The 27,428-nt window shown below is 37.2% G+C and overlaps 1 protein-coding gene across 2 annotated transcripts in view; it reads right to left on the bottom strand.

Moving 5' to 3' along the window:
- The window catches only part of PLPP1 (phospholipid phosphatase 1), a 113,260-nt gene that overhangs the window by 18,037 nt on the left and 67,795 nt on the right, over window positions 1-27,428 (bottom strand). For both annotated transcript variants that reach the window (XM_082457608.1, XM_082457609.1), the window contains exon 3: window positions 23,150-23,430. In XM_082457608.1, the coding sequence (XP_082313734.1) occupies window positions 23,150-23,430 (281 nt within the window). The remainder of the gene's footprint in view (window positions 1-23,149; window positions 23,431-27,428) is intronic.

Here is a 27,428-nt window from a genome sequence, read left to right as displayed (position 1 = left end):
CCACGGGCCTTCCATTTGTCTTTCTACACTGCTCTGGCCTCAGCCTTTATTTCCTGTGCCCCATGTTCAGAGACTATCAAAACTCAGGCTCTAGGCTACCAGGAATTGGCAGGTACTTTCAGGGCACACATCAAATCTACAGCATTAACTGACCCCAGCCTCATAAAAATTCCTTTACTCTCCCACCAGCTCAGCTACTTATTTAAAAGATTTATATGTATTTTAAGATTTATGTATATTTTAATATATAATACAAACATGTGCATATGTATATGTGTGCTATATCATCTAGCATGTTTAGTTGAACTGTATCAGTAAGCATTTCTAATCCTCCATATTGCCAGAAATAGAAGCAATCTTTTTTTTTTTAACATCTTTATTGGAGTATAATTGCTTTACAATGGTGTGTTAGTTTCTGCTTTACAACAAAGTGAATCAGCTGTACATATACATATATCCCCATATCTCCTCCCTCTTGCATCTCCCTACCACCCTCCCTACCCAACCCCTCTAGGTGGTCACAAAGCACCGAGCTGATCTCCCTGTGCTATGTGGCTGCTTCCCACTAGCTATCTGTTTTACATTTGGTAGTGTATATATGTCCATGCCACTCTCTCACTTCGTCCCAGCTTACCCTTCCCCCTCCCCATGTCCTCAAGTCCATTCTCTACGTCTGCATCTTTAGAAGCAATCTTTTTTTAAACAAGACTTAGAACCAATAAAATGTTATCTAAAATAAACTGCTCTACTAGGAGACACAATAGTTTGGCAAAAACAGTTTGTTTTTAATTATAAAGTGGCCAGCACTCACAAATGTTTCCAATTATTACTATTCCACCAGTTCACTGGGTATGCCAAAGTGGCTCTGTTGCAAATTAGGAGAACTTCCTTTTTTCTCCTAAAATTCATCCTAAAATTACTTCCTAAAGCGTTCTAAAGCAGAAATGTTGTCAAAAGACTGTTAATGGTTACAAGCTATTGAGTACCTTCTATGTTCAGGTACTTAATACACAGAATTTCCACTCTTTACAAAAACCCCCATAATAGGAACTGTCAATCCTATTTTACACATAGAGAAAACGGAACCTCCCAGAGGTTCAGCAACTAGCTCAAAAGTCACATCACTTTGAGGTTTAAATCTGAATCTTCCCAACTCTTTCCCACCATACCATGATTCCACTCCTGTGAATGGCAGGCAAGCCCAGCATCAACGTTAATCCTGCCATCTCCAGGAAGGCAGCACCCATCAGAAAGAACAGGAGTCACTGCTTATACATGGCAACATGTGTGAAGTAAATGTATGAAGAAGAACTTAGACGATCTGTGACAAAATAAATGTCATCTATGTGCAAATAATCATCTTAAGAGAATACTAGTTTGTTCTTTGTATGCTATAAAGACCAAATAAAAGGAAGTCAAATTGCAAAATGGGGCATTTTCTCCAAACGTTATTTCCTGATTATAAAGTTTACATAACAGCAAATTAACTTGAAGGACATGTTAAATTTCCCTTCCGTGATAACCTTTAAACATGGACTGATCCTGTAAAAAAGTTAAAATATGTCCCACACAACGGTACATAGGAGGAATGACCCTTAATGAACAATTTCCCCATATTCATCCTACTTTATTTCAAAAGGATTTGTAAAACCAATAACTGTTACTAAACGCTTAAGCAATGAGATATCAAGTTATTATCTTAAAAAAACTCACATCTAAGATACTTGGGGACTCAAGTAGGCTATAAAATGGGACAAATTAGTACTTTCATACTCAATTGATATAAGCACACACTTCTAAGAGGGTGGTCTGGCAACATCTATCTAAATGTATCTATCTATATGTAATTCCACTTCAAGGCATCAAGGCATCCTAGAGAAACACAGCACCAGCACAAAGATGTTTGCTGCAACACTGCTGGCAACTCAAGGACCCAAGAGATGATTCTATCACTGTTTTTCTGAATACTACAAATCAGCTAAAAGGAATTAAGTAACTCTATGTGAACCGACAAAAAATTATCTCCAGGATATATTTTAAAATGTCATTTATGTAAACCACATAAAACTATATTTCACATTTAATGTAAAAATACATAGAAAACAACAGAAAGGATACACAAACTGTTAACAGGTGGGGAAAACTATCAAATGGGGATTAAAAAAAAAAAACTCTCACATTTTACAGTAATGATATTAGAAACACAACCTGTTATTATAGGGATAATATATATATATATGAAAATATTTTAAATGGTAATCAAAGTATCTTCAATATGCTTGCTATAAATTTCCTACAAACCTCTTCCCCACTACACACACACACACACACACACACAAACACACACACACACACCCCACCCCAAACTCCTCTTCCTGAGCAATAGTTTCCCTGAGAGCTTCTCTGCCAACCATGCTACTACTTGGAGTAAAAAAGCAGCTCCCCGAGACTTCCCTGGTGGCACAGAGGTTAAGAATCCGCCTGCCAATGCAGGGAACACGGGTTCAAGCCCTGGCCCGGGAAGATTCCCACATGCCTCGGAGCAACCAAGGCCATGCGCCACACTACTAAGCCTGTGCTCTAGAGCCTGTGAGCCACAACTACTGAGCCCACGTGCCGCAACTACTGAAGCCCAGGTGCCTAGAGCCCATTCTCTGCAACAGGAGAAGCCACAACAATGAGAAGCCCGCGCACCGCAACAAGGAATAGCCCCGGCTCACCGCAACTAGAGAAAGCCCACGCAAAGCAATGAAGACCCAACGCAGCCAAAAATCAATCAATAAATAAATAAAGTTTAAAAAAATAAACATTGTCCTTATTTAAAAAACAAAAACAAAAGCAGCTCTCTACCTATAAGTTCATGCCCAGAACCCAGCAGTGACTCAGGCCCTAGAAGCCTGTTTTCACATCTTTCAATCAAATGTTTGGACATTTATGTGTATTTTTAAATATCACAAGTTGTGTTTCCAATAAAAAAAAATATGCACATAATTTAAAACCACTGAAATTCAGTATATTAACTCTGGTTATTACAAGTAACAGAGCCAATACACGTTAGTTTAATACTGAGTGTTTGAAGAAGGAAGATTTTTTAAAGAGATCAGACTATCTAGAAATGCAAGAACTGCAGAGTATCTCTGCTCTAAAGGATACAAAGACAAAGGTAATAAATGGTGGAGGAACATAAGGTGATCCCAACCAATTTAATTTAAATAAAATACAACAAAAAATAATGTAAATTCATCTTATATCCTTGAACCACCCAGAGATTGAAAACTTATTTCATCAGCAGCAAAAACCCTGTCATACATTCCTTGAATTATTTTTACCATGATTTTATTATATTTCTATATAAAGCTATGCCACATTATATGGGGTCAATTTTAACCAAGCCACTTTATACATAAAAGTAATATGCCTATCTGAAATAAGTCACATGTTACTATTCAATTTTACTCATTAATATTAAAGCATCAAACACCACTGCATAGCCACTAACATCAGTTAATCATATACCAAACAATCAAATATCCACAGATATTAGATCACGAAACTTAAGGGAGAGAAGCCAGCAGGACCACGGAAAATGAAAAAAAGGAGAAAAAAAGTAGGAGACAATTAGTACATGCATAGGGTATTTTTAACTCTTGATTTAATGAACCATTTGATGACTAAAAACAAATGATCATGTGTCTTGTGTCTAGGGAAGAATCTTGCAAAACGCAGGAATCTGGAAAGTAGGAAGTTGCTGAGAACCTTCAGATAAAGGAAAGTAGAACTGTGCGTGTCTTGAAAATCAGGTGACGGGAAGAAATGGTCCCAAACTCTCATCAGGGAAACTGTGTGACTCTAACAACAGATGAGGAGAGAGTTGGTATGACAAAGGGTAAAACATGCATAGGTGCACTAACTAGGGGAAGAGAGGTCACAAGTTTCCTTTGGCATGGGGGAAAATTCATGACCTGGTGCAAAAAGACTCCAAATCACCTAAGCCACCTTATCTAAGCCAGTTAAAAAGGAAACAAGCGGCAAGCGGTAGATTAAACAAAGGACACAGTGTGAAGTATTCCGACGCGGCAATTAATAATACCTTGCCTACCAACCTCCTTTTGAAAACAGTTGAACAAGGAGACTACTGGCTAAAAGGGAAAAGATTTCAGAGTAAGACAGAAGGAAGAGACAGTTCTAAATCACTTTCAACATTGTTTATCTTTTTTAAGAGGCAGGATTGCTATCTAGAGGCAAGATGGAGAGATTTTTAGTTTAAGCCCTCCCCCAAAAAGACAACACCAAGGCCAAGAAAGCCTATTAGCACCTAGCTAGAACGCTCCACTTCCAGCCCTAACACAGAACATGAAATCACCACCAACCCTTGGGCACCAGGGTCAAGAAGGATGAGGCTCAAGACATCAATAAAACTGTCTTTAGAACTGCACCAATGCAGAACTTTAGATCTGAGCTGAAGCAGACACTGCCAGTGGCAAGAGAAGAGACAAAGGCCCACATAGATGTAAAATTATTAGAGCCCAACAGGAAGCTGGCCAGACAGGTCACTCTTGGTTCCTTTCAGATTAGACCAGATTATATCAGTAGAGCTCAGGCTACAGGACTAGCAGAGTGCCACTTAGAGAAACCTTTCTTTCTACATGATGGAGAAAAGCAGAAAAGTCACATTTCCTTTAGTATCTCAACTCCTTCTGCTGTTAAGAGAAAAGAAAATTATATCGATTCCTGCTAAAATTACCCATTTTAGTATATATTTAGATTAGAATTAAGTGGAGGAAAGCTAAATATTTTTTACAAGTATAAAAACAGAGTTACTCTCCTGTTTCAAACCCTTCATGAGCACAAACTGCTGAATAACAGACCCTTCATAAGCCCCACCAATCTCTCATCTGCTACCAAACTACTTAAATTTCCCAGCACACACCATGTTTCACACTCTCTGCACTTATTCGTCCCTCTGCCTGGCCTGGGCTTCCCACTTTTCTTTAATAATTATTATATGAGAGCCACTGTTTCCTCCAAGAAACCTTTCTTGAACAGCTAGGTTGAAGTTACTGCCCTTTCTTTCTCTACAAAGGAGAGATCATCAGCACTCAATGAACACGTCTGTCTTAGCACCAATCTTCTTACAGTAAATATAACTGTACTCTCTTCCTCCAATATATCAGATGGGTAGGGGTGGAACAAGACTTTTTAAATAGGAATTTCTGTATTTTTTTTATTACATAAGATATGTTCATTATAAAAATTCAGAAGGTACAGCTAAACAAAAGAAAAATTGCTGGTAAACTCCCATCCTCCCTGGCTGAGATCACATCTTAATTCATCTTGTATCCCTAACACCCAACACCATTATCACGCACAGGGTAGGTGCTCAATTTATTTTTTTAAGCTAAAGTAGAATCTAATCTCTTGAATAATCATTTTTATTTAATTATCCCAGACAATATTAAATTCTTACACTTTTCATATTTTAAACATTACATACAAATCCACCTTTTCTGCCCATCCCCCCACCATCCACAAGAAGTACACCTCAGCAATCTTGTGTCTTGTTACTTGTACTGAACAAAATGCATAAAATAAAACTAAGGAAAATATGTTATCTTTGCATGATAATTTCATCATGTAATTAAATGCTATGCTTAGTCTATGCCAATAAATTGTAGCAAGCCACATACGATAAATTATCTGATTTTAACAGCACTGCCCTCTGCTGTGTTTCCCCTTACAGTGGTTAGGAATTCTGACTTTATCATCAAAGTTCAGGGGAATTAGGAGTTTCAATGTCAAAATGTTACGAGCTTAAACATACAGTATCTAATGCATGTTTCCCAACACATCTGGCAAACATTTTAATAATGTGTGTAAAATGTCCAGAGACCTTTTTTACTTTACAATCAAAAGCAGTCAGATTAGTGGAGCAGATGATATCCACAATGATGAAGTGACAGATATATTCTGTTGTAAATAAAAAACAATTTAAGTTTTTTAAAAGCATTCTCAAAGCAAATGTAAGTGGCCAAAACCCAAAGCAAAACAACGAGGGTTGACAAATAAGGAAAAAGGTTTTACGTATTGTCTGAATGCTACTTTCCATTGCCTATATGAAGAATTTTCTCAATTTTTAAAAGATTCATTTCTATCCTTCAATAAAACAAAATCTTGAAAACTGCCCAACTTCTTCATAAATTTCCAAACATTACCTGAGAAGCAAAATATTGCAGCTGCAATAGATTACATAAGAAAAAATAAAAGAAAAAGTTAGCCAAGTACATACATGTTAAGCTCATTTATTACATAAATGAATAGTAATGTTATTAGATAATGTTATCTAGTGTCTTCCCAAACTTCACTCTCCCAAAAGAGTAGCATTAAAAATCCCATAGCAACACAAGCTTTTTCTGTCTGCTTATTCAGTAGAGAACAGCATCACAAGAAAGTCAAGATCCAGGCACCTAGAAGTCATTACGTTACTGACCAGTAGTAACCTGTTAGGAAATCAGCTGGTCCAGGTGAGACTAGTGCCATTTGGTACAGCAAAGTCACAAGACAGAGCAGGGCTTGCTCCTCAAACTAATGTACGGAGACCTTGTTCAAAATGGAGAGGTTATGGGTAGGGCCAATGCTGGGATGCAAGACTCTGCATGTCTAACAAGCTCCCAGGTGATACCCAGCCTGCTGATCAGAGCAGAGAACCACACTTTCAATGGCAAAGGGAGAGAAATGAGAAGAAAAGTAATTTTGACCTCAAGTAGGAATACACTCAGGATTAAGTCAACAGTTTGGGTACTTTTTGAAGATAGTCACATCCAAGGGAATGATGATGCTTTTCCTGTTTTCCATCTTCTCTTTTTATCACACAACCTACTTAAAACAGAAAAATACTGTGTTTTATTTAAAAATCACTCAAATGCAGATTTCAATTCTTTGAATATGTAGCTAATAAAACCCATACGTTAGGCTTGTTTTGCTGTTCACAAATTCAACTTACTTCCTACCTCTCAATAAAAATATTTATTTGCTATTAGAGGAAAATAGCTAAGGGTATCGTTCACATTTATTTTGAATGAAAACTTACACTTTACCACTTGATCCATGGGGTTTATCATTATATTTTAATTTGGAAAAAGTACTCACTAATATATCTATGAAACATTTTTTTTCATATTTCAAAGGTGGCAATGTGTAATTCAAGAGTTCTAAGGAGAAGGTACAAAGCATCAATATGAAGTAATCAGCTGATGACATATTAATATGATTTAGTAGCCTTTTAACATTTAATATAAAGCACTGGTTGATTTATTAAAACCCAAGGATATGTGTCAGCTTAATATATCCATTGCAAGACCTACATTCTAATTCAAAAACTGAGAAGAAAATCCAAGGGGTAATTCAAAAAGCTGATGGATTTGTTCATAATTAATTCTCTAAACAAGCATTTAAAAGGGAAGGAGAGGAATAGAATGAAATGTCAAACATCTAAAACTTAAGAGTATTGCTAGTCTGGTGTGTGCTGGGGATAGGATGTTTGATTGTTTTTAAAATAAATTATGGTATACAAATATTTACCAATAAATAGTGGCACGGAGTCACAGAAAGTGAAGAAAGGCTCTTTCATATCTTTGCAAACTTGCACCTCAGCCAAAACAGAGTCACACGTAGACTCAACTCTTTCCGCCTCTCAGGAAAAAGAAGGAGGCACCAAGTTAAATCTAAGGGGGGAAAATCCTTTGCTTTTATTTCCACATTAAAACAGTTAAAATTATATGGAATGCATGAATGCAACACAGGCTAAATCAGAATTTTGCATAAAAATTAGGTATCATGTTGTACAACTACATTTTCATTTTCTAATCAAAGAGGAAACGTTTCCTTAGCTTTAAATGCCCCAGACTGCCTTTATAATTTAACAAACAAAACCCCAAAAATCAAACAGGTTATACTGAAACTAAGTCTAATAAAATACTGCTTGTATACTCTTAAGTCTCCAGCCTTTAATCATGTTGCTCCCTGGACCTGAGATATATTCCTTCCCAATTCTACACATTCAAAGCTTACTCATCCTCCAAAATGCCTCCTCTACTAGAAGTAGTATTACCACCCTCTGATTTCATGTAGCATTTTATCTTCACTCCTTTAAGGCACGTATCACTTTCTATCACCCACACAATCTCCAAACATGTCTCAGCTCCTACGTAGTGGGCACCACAAGAGCAACAGGCACACCTTGGTAGCGCTTACACTAACTAGGACTTACGAGTAATAGGTATTAGTTGAATTCCAGTAACTCCCTGGAATACGCTGAAGCAGTGGTTCTCAGATCAGCAGCCAAAGCACCATCTGGGAACACTTTTTTAGAAATGCAAAGTCTTGAGCCCCACCCCAGACCCACTGAATCAGAAACTCTGAGGGTGAGGCCCAGCAATCTGTTATTTTAACAAACTGTCCACATGATTCCAATGTGGCTAAATGTGAGAAACACAGGGGCAAAAAGAGTCAGGGTGGTATGGGGGTGAAGAAGCAGTCACAGCTACAACCTAAACTGTCAGGTACTGCTTGCTATTCAGAACAGAGGAGGTGGAAAGAGGTGCTGGCCTTGAAGTCACCTCCTATTAAATACACTAATACTAATGCTCTTAGAGTGAAGGATCTTTTAAAATCATCCTCTCTTTCATTCTATACATTGATATTTCCATACAGATATGACTAAAAAGAAGGTTGTTTAGTTTACTGATACACACATGCTTGAGAAATACAGATCAGCCTGAACAAATGAATCTTTTTGAAGGCATAAAGGCTTATCCAGTGATGTTTACAATTAGGCTACACAGAAGAAGCCATTCTCTCAAAGTATAAAGCAGGTTTTACCAGGTACTTAGTACCACAGCCAGCCAGTCTAGTTACAATGGTTTTTCACTATTACAGAAGGCACACCCTCAAACTTCAGCTTTATTTACCTGCATGTGGGCTGCATTACAAAAAGAAAAGGAGGGACTTCCCTGGGGGCGCAGTGGTTAAGAATCAGCCTGCCAATGCAGGGGACAAGGGTTTGAGACCTGATCCGGGAAGATCCCACATGCCTCGGAACAACTAGGCCCGTGTGCCACAACTACTGAGCCTGCACTCTAGAGCCCGTGAGCCACAACTACTGAGCCCGCGAGCCACAGCTACTGAAGCCCACGCGCCTAGAGCCCGTGCTCCACAAGAGAAGCCACCACAGTGAGAAGCCCGCGCAGCACAAAGAAGAGTAGCCCCTGCTCACTGCAACTAGAGAAAGCCTGCGCGCAGTAACAAAGACCCAATGCAGCCATAAATAAATAAATAAATAAATAAATAAATAAATAAATAAAAAATAAATAAATAAATAAATAAATAGAGAGAGAGAGAGAGAGAGAGAGAGAGAGAAAAGGAAAATTATTTCTCCCACTCGACCAAACATTGCAATTAAACGTCTAAGCAATATAAGCTGCTATAATCCAAACAGAAACAACTTTGTGCTGAATATCTGATTCACACAGCCAGAGATCAGTCACTAGGAATTTATCAGGAACACTGAGTTTATTCTAAATAAATATAATTTAAATAAAAGCCAGAAAAAAAGTAAATCTCTCAAAGAAGCCAATAGTTTCTATACTGTATTATCATAAACAGACCAGCTCACTGTGCACAATCTTAAATTCACCCTATAGGGTGAATATCAGCTCTCACAGCCTGAGATGTCATGCAAGGTCGTGTTCCCATATACAGGTGATATAAAGCAGTGGTTCTCAAAGTGTGGTCCCAAGATCAACACAGCAGCAGCATCTGGGAACTTGTTAGAAATACAAATTTTCAGACCCTACCCCAAACCTTCTGAATCAAACACTTGGAGATGAAGCCCCAGAAATCTGTTTTAACAAACCTTCCAGGTGATTCTAATGAACCACTGATGTGTGAGAGCCACTGATTCTCTAAAGAGAATTTCGACCTCCGAAGGGAGCTACAGGTCTGAACTATCTGGGATCGTCAGTAATTTTTTTTCAAAAACTGAGAGCAATGCTATTCTCATTGGCACAAGCAACAGCAGCTGGAAGTCCTACTGTTACAGTTATAAGCCCCTTTTATTTCATAGTAAATTCAAAGGTATTGATTTTAAACAATGAATAGGACTCTCTGGATATTACAATTATTCCATTCTAGTCCATTATGTTCTCACTTCTATGTTAGGACCCAATGGTCACCACAAATGAAGCCCAGTAAAAGTCCTGCAACATCAGTGATATCAGACAGCACAAAAGTGTACACATGAGCAAGAAGGGAGGAGGGAGAAAGAGAAAAAGAAATAAGAGAACAAATGAGAAAAAAATCAAGACCAAAAACCAAAGTTGCAAAAGGGTACTCTCATCCTAAGATGTAACTCTGACTCATTTATAGTCAACAAAAATGACTCATTTTGGGTGCCTATGTTCTCTTCCCTCTATCAAACATTATAATTTTATAATTAAAAACTTACAGGGGGCAGGCTGTGGAGATAAATAAAAGAGATTACACCATACTCCTAATAAACTTATAGATGGTTCTAGACTGAAATGTTTTTGCATTCTTGGCATCCTGACTTTAAAATTCAAGAGAAAAGGAATAGGAAAGTCTGTATCCAACCAAACTATGCTCCACAATAGAACAGCAACACAAAGCCACAGTTATGTACCGAAGTTATACAGCTCTGAAACCAGCAACAACTAATTCATTCTGGAAACACTGATGGAAATCACATTTTTCTCATAAGATACAGTTTTCTTAAAATTTCATTTCTATGTTTGATTTTCCTTTATCCTTGTTTCAGAACCCCAAAACTTACTAACAGATGTTCTTCATTGAAAACTATAGATAATAATTATTTGCGGGACTTCCCTGGTGGTGCAGTGGTTAAGAATCTGCCTGCCAATGCAGGGGACATGGGTTCGAGCCCTGTCCAGGAAGATCCCACATGCCGCGGAGCAACTAAGCCCGTGCACCACAACTACTGAGCCTGTGCTCTAGAGCCCATGAGCCACAACTACTGAGGCCACGTGCCACAACTACTGAAGTCCATGCGCCTAGAGCCCGTGCTCCGCAACAAGAGAAGCCACTGCAATGAGAAGCCCACGCACTGCAACAAAGAGTAGCCCCCGCTTGCCGCAACTAGAGAAAGTCCGCGCGCAGCAGCGAAGACCCAACACAGCCAACAATAAATAAATAAATAAATAAATAAATTTTAAAAAAGAAAAAAGAGTGATGGGAAGTCTTTGAAGGGTTTAAAAAAAATAATAAAATAATTATTTGCAATATACATAGCTTTGCAATTTGAGTTATCCAGATATTCATACTGCTTTGGAGGAGATTGTTTTCCTGACCCTTACATAGGACTTTAAGTGGAAAACTGCTTGTGGGTTGATGTAGAAATGTGAAATGATGATGGGTAAAAAACCCAAGTGTACTTAAGTCAAAAGTACAATGAGAGTAATAGTACACATTGGCCAATTTGGGTACACTAGGAAGAGATAGAGAGGATGACACATATGGACTGAAACATGTAATTCTTTTAATACCATTTTAACTAAATTATATTACTTCAAATTTTGTCCAAGTGGCTTGTATAAGAAAGAAAAATCTCTCAATAAGATAGGTCACAAAAAAAGTTTGAGTTAAGATTTATGTACCTGAACCAGAAAAACAATACATGTGTAAAGAATTTGTGTACTTTAAGAAGCATTTACAAAAACATTTTCTGGAGTTTAGGTAAACACTCATCACCATAGTGACTTTCTTAAATTCCCTGGCTGAGAGAAAACATTCGAGTTTTCCTGTCTATTTTCTGTTGGTTAATGTAGGAAAGATATTCTCAAAGACACAGGCATAGTGCTTGATGAAAAAGTACTAAACTAAGACTAGAATGGTGAAACCTATAAAGAAGCTCAACAAACTCTGAGTAGTACAAATATAAAGACAGAACCATACCTAGACACAAAACAGTAAAATTAACAAAAGCAGTATGAGAGAAAATAATACATCACATAAAGGGGAATATAACTAACAGATTATTTCTCATCAGAAACGATAGAAACCAGAAGACTGTGCAATGACATATTACAAAATTTGGAAAGGAAAATACCAAAGAATTTTATATCCAGCAAAATTATTCTTGAAAAATTAAAGCAAAGAAAAGGTATTTCCAGACAAAAAAAAAAAGCTGAGAATTTGTTGCTAGCAAACCTGAGCCACGAAAATACTAAAGAAATTTCTTCAGCCTGAGAGAAATTACACCAGATGGTAACTGGAATTCCAAACCCTCCACTGGGCACTCTGGAAATCCAGTTCTATAAACATAGAAACCTGTATTTTCCTGTATCTTTAAACTCTTCACTGAAGATTCACTACGTCTCCTAATCATTAAAGAGACTTTCACTTAATTTCTTCTATTAATTTCTTTAAACGTGACTGTTTAAAGCAAAAATTACAACACAATTTTGTTGAGTTTATAATGTATACAGATGTAATATATATGACAGTAATAACCCAAAGCATGTGGAGGCTAGGGGCACAGAGCTATACTGTATACAAAGGGCTAATTTTGCCATAAGAAAGTCAGCATTGTTTAGACGAACCAAGATGGCAGAGTAGAAGGACGTGCTCTCACTTCCTCTTGTGAGAACAGCAAAATCACAACGAGCTGCTGGACAATCATCGACAGGAAGACACTGGAACTCACCAAAAAAGATACCCCACATCCAAAGACAAAGGAGAAGCCACAATGAGATGGTAGGAGGGGCGCAATCACAATAAAATCAAATCCCGTAACTGCTGGGTGGGTGACTCACAGACTGGAGAACACTTATACCACAGTAGTCCACCCACTGGAGCGAAGGTTCTGAGCCCCACGTCAGGCTTCCCAACCTGCGAGTCCAGCAACAGGAGGAGGAATTCCTAGAGAATCAGAGAGTTTGAAGGCTACTGGGATTTGAATGCAGGACTTCGAGAGAACTGAGGGAAAGAGAGACGCCACTCTTGGAGGGCACGCACAAAGTGGTATGCACATCGGGACACAGGGGAAGGAGCAGTGACCCCCGGGGAGACTGAACCAGACCTACCTGCTAGTGTTGGAGGGTCTCCTGCGGAAGCAGGAGGGTGGCTGTGGCTCACCATGGGGACAAGGACACTGGCAGCAGAAGTTCTAGGAAGTACTCCTTGGCGTGAGCCCTCCCAGAGTCCACCATTAGCCCCACCAAAGAGCCCAGGTAGGCTCCAGTGTTGGGTTGCCTCAGGCCAAACAACCAACAGGGAGGGAACCCAGCCCCACCCATCAACAGTCAAGCAGATTTAAGTTTTACTGAGCTCCGTCCACCAGAGCAACAGTCGGCTCTACCCACCACCAGTCTCTCCCATCAGGAAACCTGCACAAGCCTCTTAGATAGCCTCAGCCACCACAGGGCAGACAGCAGAAGCAAGAAGAACTAAAATCCTGCAGCCTGTGGAACAAAAACCACATTCACAGAAAGACAGACAAGATGAAAAGGCAGAGGGCTATGTACCAGATAAAGGAACAAGATAAACCGCCAGAAAAACAACTAAATGAAGTGGAGATAAGCAACCTTCCAGAAAAAGAATTCAGAATAATGATAGTGAAGATGATCCAGGACCTCGGAAAAAGAATGGAGGCAAAGATCGAAAAGATGCAAGAAATGTTTAACAAAAACCTAGAAGAAATAAAGAACAAACAAACAGAGATAAACAATACAATAACTGAAATGAAAACTACACTACAAGGAATCAATAGCAGAATAACTGAGGCAGAAGAACGGATAAGTGACCTGGAAGACAGAATGGTGGAATTCACTGCTGCGGAACAGACTAAAGAAAAAAGAATGAAAAGAAATGAAGACGGCCTAAGAGACCTCTGGGACAACATTAAACACAACAACATTCGCATTATAGGGGTCCCAGAAGGAGAAGAGAGAGAGAAAGGACCAGAGAAAATATTTGAAGAGATTATAGTCGAAAACATTCCTAACATGGGAAAGGAAATAGCCACCCAAGTCCAGGGAGTGCAGAGAGTCCCATACAGGATAAACCCAAGGAGAAACACGCCGAGACACATAGTAATCAAATTGGCAAAAATTAAAGACAAAGAAAAATTATTAAAAGCAGCAAGGGAAAAACGATAAATAACATACAAGGGAACTCCCATAAGATTAACAACTGATTTCTCAGCAAAAACTCTACAAGCCAGAAGGGAGTGGCATGATATACTTAAAGTGATGAAAGGGAAGAAACTACAACCAAGATTACTCTACCCGACAAGGATCTCACTCAGATTCCATGGAGAAATCAAAAGCTTTACAGACAAGCAAAAGCTAAGAGAATTCAGCACCACCAAACCAGCTCTACAACAAATGCTAAAGGAACTTCTCTAAGTGGGAAACACAAGAGAAGAAAAGGACCTACAAAAACAAACCAAAAACAATTAAGAAAATGGTCATAGGAGCATACATATCGATAATTACCCTAAACGTGAATGGATTAAATGTTCCAACCAAAAGACACAGACTGGCTGAATGGATAAAAAAACAAGACCCATATATATGCTGTCTACAAAAGACCCACTTCAGACCTAGGAACACATTCAGACTGAAAGTGAGGGGATGGATATCAAAAGAAAGCTGGAGTAGTAATACTCATATCAGATAAAATAGACTTTAAAATAAAGAATGTTACAAGAGACAAGGAAGGACACTACATAATGATCAACGGATCAATCCAAGAAAAAGATATAACAATTATAAATATATATGCACCCAACATAGGAGCACCTCAATACATAAGGCAACTGCTAACAGCTATAAAAGAGGAAATCGACAGTAACACAATAATAGTGGGGGTCTTTAACAACTCACTTACACCAATGGACAGATCACCCAAAATGAAAATAAATAAGGAAACAGAAGCTTCAAATGACACAACAGACCAGATAGATTTAACTGACATTTATAGGACATTCCATCCAAAAACAGCAGATTACACTTTCTTCTCAAGTGCACACGGAACATTCTCCAGGACAGATCACATCTTGGGTCACAAATCGAGCCTCAGTAAATTTAAGAAAATTGAAATCATATCAAGCATCTTTTCTGACCACAACGCTATGAGATTAGAAATGAATTACAGGGAAAAAAACGTAAAAAACACAACATGTGGAGGCTAAACAATACGTTACTAAATAACCAAGAGATCACTGAAGAAATCAAGGAGGAAATCAAACAATACCTAGAGACAAATGACAATGAAAACACGACGATCCAAAACCTATGGGATGTAGCAAAAGCAGTTCTAAGAGGGAAGTTTATAGCTATACAAGCCTACCTCAAGAAACAAGAAAAATCTCAAATAAACAATCTAACCTTACACCTAAAGGAACTAGAGAAAGAACAAAGAAAACCCAAAGTTAGCAGAAGAAAAGAAATCATAAAGATCAGAGCAGAAGTAAATGAAATAGAAACAAAACAATAGCAAAGATCAATAAAACTAAAAGTTGGTTCTTTGAGAAGATAAACAAAATTGATAAACCATTAGCCAGATTCATCAAGAAAAAGAGAGAGAGGACTCAAATCAATAAAATTAGAAATGAAAAAGGAGAAGTTACAACAGACACCGCAGAAATACAAAGCATCCAAAGAGACTACTACAAGCAGCTCTATGCCAATAAAATGGACAACCCGGAAGAAATGGACAAATTCTTAGAAAGGTATAACTTTCCAAGACTGAACCAGGAAGAAATAGAAAATATGAACAGACCAATCACAAGTAATGAAATTGAAACTCTGATTAAAAATCTTCCAACAAACAAAAGTCCAGGACCAGATGGCTTCACAGGTGAATTCTATCAAACATTTAGAGAAGAGCTAACACCCATCCTTCTCAAACTCTTCCAAAAATTTGCAGAGGAAGGAACACTCCCAAACTCATTCTATGAGGCCACCATCACCCTGATACCAAAACCAGACAAAGATACTACAAAAAAAGAAAATTACAGACCCATATCACTGATGAATATAGATGCAAAAATCCTCAACAAAATACTAGCAAACAGAATCCAACAACACGTTAAAAGGATCATGCACCATGATCAAGTGGGATTTATCCCAGGGATGCAAGGATTCTTCAATATACGCAAATAAATCAATGTGATACACCATATTAACAAACTGAAGAATAAAAACCATATGATCATCTCAATAGATGCAGAAAAAGCTTTTGATAAAATTCAACACCGATTTATGATAAAAACTCTCCAGAAAGTGGGCAAAGAGGGAACCTACCTCAACATAATAAAGGCCATATTCGACAAACCCACAGCAAACATCATTCTCAATGGTGAAAAACTGAAAGCATTTCCTCTAAGATCAGGAACAAGACAAGGATGTCCACTCTCACCAGTATTATTCAACATAGTTTTGGAAGTCCTAGCCATGGCAATCAGAGAAGAAAAAAAAATAAAAGGAATACAAATTGGAAAAGAAGAAGTAAAACTGTCACTGTTTGCAGATGACATGATACTATACATAGAGAATCCTAAAGATGCCACCAGAAAACTACTAGAGCTAATCAATGAATGTGGTAAAGTTGCAGGATACAAAATTAATGCACAGAAATCTCTTGCATTCCTATACACTAATGATGAAAAATCTGAAAGAGAAATTAAGGAAACACTCCCATTTACCATTGCAACAAAAAGAATAAAACACCTAGGAATAAATAAACCTACCTAGGGAGACAAAAGACCTGTATGTAGAAAACTATAAGACACTGATGAAAGAAATTAAAGATGATACCAACAGATGGAAAGATATACCATGTTCTTGGATTGGAACAATCAATATTGTGAAAATGACTATACTACCCAAAGCTATCTACAGATTCAATGCAATCCCTATCAAATTACCAATGGCATTTTTTACAGAACTAGAACAAATCATCTTAAAATTTGTATGGAGACACAAAAGACCCCAAATAGCCAAAGCAGTCTTGAGGGAGAAAAACGGAGCTGGAGGAATCAGACTCCCTGACTTCAGACTATACTACAAAGCTACAGTAATCAAGACAATATGGTACTGGCACAAAAACAGAAACATAGATCAATGCAACAAGTTAGAAAGCCCAGAGATAAACCCACGCACCTATAGTCAACTAATCTATGAGAAAGGAGGCAAGGATATACAATGGAGAAAAGACAGTCTCTTCAATAAGTGGTGCTGGGAAAACTGGACAGCTACATGTAAAAGAATGAAATTAGAACATTCTCTAACACCATACACAAAAATAAACTCAAAATGGATTCGAGACCTAAATGTAAGACCAGACACTATAAAACCCTTAGAGGAAAATATAGGAAGAACACTCTTTGACATAAATCACAGCCAGATCTTTTTTGACCCACCTCTTAGAGTAATGGAAATAAAAACAAAAATAAACAAATGGGACCTAATGAAACTTAAAAGCTTTTGCACAGCAAATGAAACCATAAACAAGACTAAAAGACAACCTTCAGAATGGGAGAAAATATTTGCAAATGAATCAACGGACAAAAGATTAATCTGCAAAATATATAAACAGCTCATGCAGCTCAATATTAAAGAAATAAACAACCCAATCCAAAAATGAGCAGAAGACCTAAATAGACATTTCTCCAAAGAAGACATACAGATGGCTAAGAAGCACATGAAAAGCTGCTCAACATCACTAATTGTTAGAGAAACGCAAATCAAAACTACCATGAGGTATCACCTCACACCAGTTAGAATGGGCATCATCAGAAAATCTACAAACAACAAATGCTGGAGAGGGTGTGGAGAAAAGGGAACCCTCTTGCACTGTTGGTGGGAATGTAAATCGATACAGCCACTATGGAGAACACTATGGAGGTTCCTTAAAAAACTAAAAATAGAATTACCATATGATCCAGCAATCCCACTACTGGGCATATACCCAGAGAAAACCATAATTCAAAAAGACACATCACATGCACCCCAATGTTCATTGCAGCACTATTTACAATAGCCAGGTCACGGAAGCAACCTAAATGCCCATCGACAGACGAATGGATAAAGAAGTTGTGGTACATGTATACAGTGGAACATTACTCAGCCATTAAAAGGAACGAAATTGAGTCATTTGTTGAGACGTGGATGGATCTAGAGACTGTCATACAGAGTGAAGTAAGTCAGAAAGAGAAAAACAAATATCGTATATTAATGCATTTATGTGGAACCTAGAAAAATGGTACAGATGAACCGGTGTGCAGGGCAGAAGTTGAGACACAGATGTAGAGAACAAACATATGGACACCAAGGGGGTAAAGCCGCGCGGGGGGGGGGTTGGGGATGGTGGTGTGCTGAATTGGGCGATTGGGATTGACATGTATACACTGATGTGTATAAAATTGATGACTAATAAGAACCTGCTGTATAAAAAAATAAATTAAATAAAATTCAAAAATTAATTTAAAGAAGTCAGCATTAACTTGAAGTAAATTATGACAAAAAGATGTAATCACTAGAGAAACACTAAAAAATAACCAAAAAATTAGACTAAATGTCAGTAGAATACTTAAAATTTTACACTAAAAAATATTTGTGTAATACACAAGAAAGCAGTATAAGAAGAATAGAAAGAAATCAAAAGAGATGAAAAAAAAGAAATTACACCTGAAACTAATATGATGTTATAATACATTACATGTCAATTATTCCTCAATTTAAAAAAAAGATAGCAAGATGAGACAAATAGAAAACACAGAGCAAAATGGCAGACCTAAGTCCACAATGGATAATTACATTAAATGTGAATTAATTAAACACTCTAATCAAAAAGCAGGGATTTTTTACACTAGATTAAAAAGTATAAACAAGATCTGACCTACATACTTTAAATATCCAACAAACGCACTTTATATTCAAAGATTCAAATGAACCATAAGTTTTACTTATGGAAAATATATACTATCCAAGCAATAAAACATGAGAGTACGAGAGTGGCTATGTATTATTATCAGACAAAATAGACTTAAGGTAAAGGATATTTCTAGAAACAAAGAGAGACAGTTCATATATACACTAATATGTATAAAATAGACAACTAATAAGAACCTGCTGTATAAAAAAATAAATAAAATTCAAAAATTCAAAAAAAAGAGAGACAGTTCATACAGAAAAGGGTACCTACAGCTGGAAAAAAGAACATTTAGAAATGTTACACAACAAAGAGCAGAATCACAAAATAAATGAAACAAAAGCTAACAGAAAGGAAAAAACAATCAACAGTTATAGAGATTTCAAACTCCTAAGAATAACTGACAAAACATCTCTGTAGAAAATTCATACAGATATAGATTATTTGAATAACACTATCAATCAACTTGACCAAATTTACATCTATAGAACATTCCACCCCCAAAACAGCAGAATACACATTCTCTTCAAATGCACATGGTATATTCTCAAGGACAGATCATATGCTGGGCAATGAAATGAACCTCAATAAATTTAAAAGCATTCTAATCATACAAAGTATGTTCTATGATTACAATGTAATTTAACCAGAAATAAATTACAGAAAGAAATAACCCGTAGATCAAAGAGGAAAACACAAGGGAAATTAGAAAATATTTTTAGTTAAATGAAAATGAAGATACAATATATCAAAATTTGTGACATAGCTAATGATCTAGGTTTCTACCTTATGAAACTACAAAAAAGAGCAAATAAAACTGAAAGCAAGCAGAAGTAAATAAAATAGCAGAAATAAAGGAAATTGAATACAGAAAAACAAAGTCAATGACCCCAAAAGAAACCAATGAAACTAATAAAAAGATTAATAAAATTGAAAGCTTCACACCAGACCACTCCAGAAAAAAGAGATTAAGACACAAATTATCAATGGCAGGAATGTAAGAGGGGCTTGCTCTACACTTCTTACAAACAATAAAAGGACAGTGAGGAGACACTGTGAACAACTTGATGTCAATAAATTTGATAATTTAGATAAATGGACAAATCCTTAAAAGGCAAATGACGAAAGCTCATATAAGAAAGAGATAACTAGGACTTCCCTGGTGGTGCAATGGTTAAGAATCCGCCTGCCAATGCAGGGGACACGGGTTCAAGTCCTGGTCTGGGAAGATCCCATATACCACAGGGCAACTAAGCCCGTGCGCCACAACTACTGAGCCTGCGCTCTAGAGCTCGTGAGCCACAACTACTGAGCCCGCGTGCCACAACTACTGAAGCCCACGCGCCTAGAGCTGTGCTCCGCAACAAGAGAAGCCACCACAATGAGAAGCCCATGCACTGCAATGAACAGCAGTCCCCACTTGCCGCAACTAGAGAAAGCCTGCGCACAGCAACAAACACCCAATGCAGCCAAAAACAAATAAATTAAATAAATAAATTTTTAAAAAAAAGAAAGCGATAACCTGATAATCCTACATCCATTTTTCAAAAAAACATTCCTACAAAGAAAACTCCAAGTCTAAATGTATTTACTGGCAAATTCTACCAAACCTTAATACCAAACATTGATACCAAATCTAGGCAACAACTTTACAAGAAAACTATAGACAAATAACACTCATGAACACAGAAGTAAAAATCATTAACAAAACATTAGCAAATTGAATCCACTTAATATAAAAAGATTTTATATACCATGACCAAGTGGAGTTTATTCCCAGGAATGAAAAGTTGCTTTAATATTCCAAAATTAAAGGGATACATTGTATTGAGAGAATAAAGAAGAAAAACAATATGACCTTCTCAACAGCCATAGAAAAAGCATCTGAAAAACCACACACTTATGACAAAAATCTAATAAAGGACATCTACAGAAAACACATAGGTAATATATTTAATGGTGAAACACTGAGTGCTTTCTACCTAAGGTCAGGAATAAGACAAGCATATCTGCTCTCACCACTTCTTTCAACATTGTATTAGCAGTCTTAGCCAGTATAATATAGCAAGGAAAAGAAATAAAAGGCAATATAGAAGGGAAAAAAAGAAGTATAACTCTCTTTATTCACAGACAGTATGAAGAGGAACAGAGAAAATCTTGAAGAACCTATAAAAGAAGTTACTCCAACTAATAAGTTACATTAACAAGGTTATAGGATAAAAGGCCAAATAAAACCATATAAAAAAACCAACTTTTTGTTTGTTTGTTTTATTTCTAAACATAACAACTAGAAATCAATTTAAAAATTATTTTAAAACCCTTTCATAATAGCATCAAGAAATATTAAAAACTCAGTGATATATTTAACAAAATGTGTGCACGACATGGACACCAAAATCTAAAAACTATTGCTAAGAGAAACTAAAGAACATCAAATAAATGGAAAGATATACCATACTCATGGATTAAGGACTTAATATCAAAATGGCAGTTCTTCACAAACTGATCAACAAATTAGAAGCAATCTCTATCAAAATAAGCTTTCTCTTCTTCAGCCAAGCCACTAATTACCCCTTCCAACCCAACTCCTCCACTGTACATTCTGGAATTCCAATTCTATGGTTAAAATCCTCTGTATTTCCCTGTGTCTTCAAACTCTTCACTGAAGCTTCACATCTCCTAGTCATTAAATTAAAGAGCCCTTCCCTAGGACACTGCTTGGCCCTGTATTACTATCAAAGCAGAGAATGAGATATCTACATCCCACACCTTAAGAGTCCAGTGTTGGTCTTGATTATCTTCATCATTCCTCAAAGCCATTTCTGGACCATTCTTTCCCTCTTATAAAAAATGTTTGCTTACCTAAGCTCAAATCAACAATACCACCTTCCACTATCTACTTCTCAACCAATTAGCACTTAAGTCACTTTCCCCCCTTCATTAAGACTTTACACCCATATCAGGCCTCATATCATCACCTCAGAGCTTGCCATTCAACAGCCTGTCTATTCTTTGGCCTTGTTATCAACAGGGAGGTTCTATTCCATTGTCAACATTTGTTTAATGTAAGTCTTCCCTGCTAGACTAAGCTCCATGAAGATAGACACCAGAGCTGTCTTGTTCACTGCTGAATGCCAAGCACATAGCATAATGCATACTCTTAAATAAGGTGTTTTTTCATCCCCACTAAATGCAAATACCGAGGGGTACTAGCAGGCCTCTGTGACTTACAAAAGAACTAACAAGGACAATAAAGTGTCTGGGAATCATACACTAAAAAAAAAAAAAATCAGAGGATGTTTTTCTGAGAGAAAGTATTTGTTGGATGAATAAATAAAGGAAAATGGTAACAGCTATCTTAAAATACAAGAAGGTCAAACATATAGAAAAGGAAAGATTGATAATTCTGAGACTTGGGATGAGGAATTGGCTCTGCTACTAATTAGTGGCTTTATTCAATGTTACTGGCCCTCTGTCTGCTCATCTATAAATTAAAGGCATTAGACCTTCTGGATTCCAAACATTCTCTTTCATTCATGTCTAAACAGTGCTCCTGATGTAGAAAGTAGCCCAACAAGTGTGTTATAAGAAAGCAACCTGAGGACCTAGAGCTATCAAAATATGAATGAAGTTACCTTACAAAAAATATACTCTAAGAATACTAAGAGATCTAGCAGAGCTTCATACCTGGTTGGACTAGATCAGAAGTAAGCAAACTATAACCCACAGGGCAGCCACTGTTTATGTAATAAATAAAGTTTCACTGGGACACAGCTACACCCATTTGTTCAAGGACTGTCTGTGACTGCTTCTTCCTGCTACAAAGGCAGAGTTGGATACCAGTCAACATACGGCCCACAAAGCCTAAAATATTTATTATCTGGCACCTTAAGAAAAAGTTTGCTGACCCTGGTCTGTATGATCTAAAAGGTTCATTTTATATTATTATACACTGAAGATGAAAAGAGTTGCATTAAAATGCTCTTAAGTAGAGTATAGGGATAAAACAGGAAAAAAGAGTAAGTAGAGAAAATAGATCAAACATGATCTCAGTTCATCTCCTGGTGATTACACTATCTTCTCTCTCTCTGAGTTAGTGGACGGCTCATCTTCCAATCACTGAAACCTTCTATTCCAAGAATACACAAGATAAAGCAAGCATTAAAAATTTAACACGCACCTGCCCTCCTTCACTTTTTGTGCATTCCCTTGACATATGAAGTTTTCAATGTAGCCATCACTGCAGTTGATTTTTGACCAGTCTGGGTCACAAACATCCAAGAAGTGAGGCCGCAGTCTGCCTATCGAATACTTGGCAATATCAGTCAGGGACTGACTAGCAGCTGCACCAAATAAAAATGTTCCAATGGCTTTGTAAATAGTGGCTATGTAGTTATTCCTGATAAAGGAATTCGAGTGCAAGAGGTTAAAGTAAACAGATAGGGTTTCTCCAACAATCATCTGAAAAAAAAAAAACAGAAAAATAATATGTTAAAGCAGCAACCAGGCACTTTAAACAAAGTAAAAAATAGAAAAGAAAATGGTAAATCACAATAAAATATTTGTTTTAAAAATACCTCCCCCCTTTTTTCCTTTTCAAATGGAGAACAGGATATCTAATTCTAGACCACAAAAAAAGGTATCAGATCAACTGATACTTTGCTTACAGAGCAATGGCAAAGCCAAAATAATTTCAAAGTCTACCTTGAAACAATAAAACCGTATTTCTTTTCTTATATTCAATTAAACTGAGCCTTAATAAGTAGACAGTGATGTATCATGGAGGATAAAAACCATGGTTTTTCAAAGAATACAAACTTCCCAATTAGAATATCCCTTACAATAAGTACTTTTATCTGACAGAGTCTGCATTTGCATCAAACATTCCTTTGAATCAAAAATATTCATCATGTTAAAAAGGGTAAAACAGTCCCACAGAGAGGAAAAAGCCAATATAATAAAAGCAGGGATCAAACACAGAGGCCAAAGGGTACAGAGGGCAGAGATCAGCTGTCAAGGCCTCCCAGTCCTGCCTCTCCGGAGACATTTAGGGCTGGCTTCCTTAACAAGTCTCATTAAAAGACCAAACACACACCTGATGCTCTCCTTCTCCAAGACAACATTTCAAGTGATTCCTTCCTCTTTAATTTTCATTGACTTTTGTAAAATGGGAGTCAGAGGCTTCCCAGATTCTATTAGAGTGTGTGTGTGAACACGCACCAGTGTAATTATTTTAAAGGCATAAAAAGGTTTTCAAATACTTCCCAAGTTCACAGGCCAATATTCTGAGAAATTTGAAAAAATACTGAATGGCAACATTACAAAAAATTACAATTGCTGATAAAATAAGCCACGCTCTAGCTACCTGAGACCAAAATAAACACTTAAACAAAAAAAATTCTGCTTGCTAATTTATGTTGGGGGTGGATATAAATCACAAAGTTTCACTTAAGAGTTTCACTGCTTCCTCTTAAATTTACATAAACAATTTTACAAAGCATTCAAACACTTCCATTAGTGACGACTAATTGTCTTCAGGGTGAGCCTTACCACAGATGAAATAAATGGTTGCTTCCTGAAAGGGATTTCAAGAACCTGATATCAAAAATTTTTTCCTCATCTGGCTCAAAGGCTCCTAGAATTCCATAATTAGAATGTTATACCTTTGACAACTAGACTATGAACTCTACAAAAGCAAGAATGAATTTTTAGTTGAATAGAAAGCTAGTACCACCATAGTGACCTAAAACAGAGCTGGTGGTCAGTAAATTTCAATTCAAGGTGCTGCCTCTTGGGTAAAAAGTAAATACCCTTAGTTTAAACACGTTAAACCCCATAGAAATATATTCCTCATTATAATCCTTAATGTGAATGACTTAATCAAACCTTTGCTGAGAACAGGCCTCACAGGAGAGGAAAACCACACGCACTTCTGGGGATACCATACCTCCCCAACTGTGCTTAGGGTTCTCCCCGGCGATTGCCTTAGAGGCCTTGAATTAAAGTATATTACAGTGTCCTCAGGTTGTTAAGGTGTTCCAGCAACTGCCTTGATAGATTAGCAGCAAGAAAGGATATCTCTATGTTTTGTTATGGAGCTGACCTTTGATAATTTGAAATATATACCAAATATATTAGTCAACCACAATTTGAGCAGTCAAAACTTCCACTTCTCAGTTGTCAGCTCTTCTTGCGTAAGCACTCAACTACTTTCCAAAAACAAGTATTGGTCTCTGTGAGTCTTCCTAGTCCTAATGATCATTGTTTAGGGCCACCTAAACCCTGGTTCCTGCCACTGATGACCGAAAATCAGTTCACTAGGAACATTCAGAGCACTGGGCACAGATTAAAAGTTGATCTACAGAAGTGGTATATGCTGAAACTTAACCCTTAATTCTGGGAAAAGGGTGTGGGGGGCTCTAAAGCCAACAAATGCTAGGTCGACTTACATCATTTTTTTATTATATAAAAAATAGACAATAGAGATGTTCTAAATTAATTCTTCTAAATTAAATGCAGGGATGTGTCTGTGCACTGCACTACACATGCAAGACATATTTTCGTTTCATTTTAATACCTTATCTTGCCCTTTGAGCTATTTATACCAACTCAGCCTCTGGTGAAGTCCACGCTTAAATTAACTGTGCCCTAATCTTAGAGCTGAGATTACTGGTCACGCATTATTTACTACTCCAAATAAAGACAGGATAAATTATTAAAGAACTAAAGATGATGTTTGGGGAGTAAGACAGAATACTCTGAAGATCAAAGCTAATAATTATCTAAATCAGCGTGATTCAACCATTTAAAACCTATGTCCCAGAGTATTTTCTCACCATCTTCTTTATATCTCCACCAACCAAGATAATTTTATACATCTCTACACTGTCACTACAGTTATGTGTCTTCCACTCAGGACCCACCTTCCCAAAGAACAGTCTAAAATCAATGGCGTACTTCCACTCCTTCCTAAATATCTCTAAATACCTCCATTCCCTTTATTCTACTGAATATCTCTCCAAAAAAGTCAAAATGGTCTCATCAGATCAAACAGATTTGTATCAAACCAAATCTTAACTTCTCAGTAGTGTAAGACATCACTGACTATTTTGTCCTTATTGAAATTCTCCCTTGGCTTCTGAGAAACTATATTAATTCTGATTCTCTACCTGGCTCCCTCACTCACTCATATATGTGTGGATCATTTGCAAGTCAAATCAAAGGCCTGGTATGAAGTCCCAATCATAGTCCTGATTTTTTTTTTAAAGAAATAATTTACTTTCTAGAAATTAAATTAAACATATACAAGTCTAACCAAGTGCTGCCTGAAAGAAGCTGAGTTAATGAATAAACTGAAATTATGTTAAATTAGTACATAAACCAGTGCCCTAAGCAGTGTTTGTCTTTGTTGATACAGTTGATATGAAAAAAGTACTTTCACAGCACCTTTAAACAGTCTGCTCTTTTTTCAGAAAACTACAGTCAACTTACTTGCTGTTTTATAAAGATAACTTTCTCACAGGTGATGGTGAAATAATCAAAACTTCCAAGTTAATAAAATACAAATAATAAGCTTTTGCTAACTGAGTGCCTGTCAGGTTCTGCACCAGCTGTGCAGGCTACACAGCACCCTGTCCTGTTGCAGGCCTCTGGTCTGTAGCAGATTTCTGTAGTTTTGCTTATGCAGCATCCTTCTTACTGAGACACAAAGAAAAGTAGAATTGAAAGACAAGTACATTTGTAGCAGTGTTTGAGTACTTGAATCCTGTCTGAAATCAGCTACTAATTGCAGAAGAGTCCTACTAAAATTTTTATATTTAAAGAGCTATTCTCTCAGAAACACATACTTTATTTTTTTTTAATTTTATTTATTTATTTATTTATTTACTTAGGCTGCATCGGGTCTTTGTTGCTGTGCGCCAGCTTTCTCTAGTTGTGGCGAGCGGGGGCTACTCTTCGTTGTGGTGCGTGGGCTTCTCACTGCAGTGGCTTCTCTTGTTGCAGAGCACGGGCTCTAGGCATGCGGGCTTCAGTAGTTATGGCACTCGGGCTCAGTAGCTGTGGCTCGCGGGTTCTAGAGCGCAGGCTCAGTAGTTGTGGCGCACGGGCTTAGCTGCTCCGCGGCATGTGGGATCTTCCTGGACCAGGGCTCGAACCCGTGTCGCCTGCACTGGCAGGTGGATTCTTAACCACTGCGTCACTAGGGAAGTCCCAGAAACATATACTTTAAAAAAAGACCCTGATGCTCATACTCCCTCTTTAATGGAAGGATCATACGCTTGGCTTTCTTTCTTTTAATAGTAAAAACTCAGTGTAAAGATCTGTCTAGATTAAACAAACCACTGATTTCTTAAAACTTCACTGTACTGTAGGAGAGTCACCAACATTACGGCAAAATCTCTCAAGTTTCATTCCAGCACGTAGGACATGCCAGGGTCCATGGCAACAGTGAGGACACC

The sequence above is a fragment of the Balaenoptera physalus genome (assembly GCF_965194825.1).
Source record: "Balaenoptera physalus genome assembly, chromosome: 3".
Lineage (NCBI taxonomy): Eukaryota > Metazoa > Chordata > Mammalia > Artiodactyla > Balaenopteridae > Balaenoptera > Balaenoptera physalus.
This window is presented reverse-complemented; position numbering and strand designations above follow the sequence as displayed.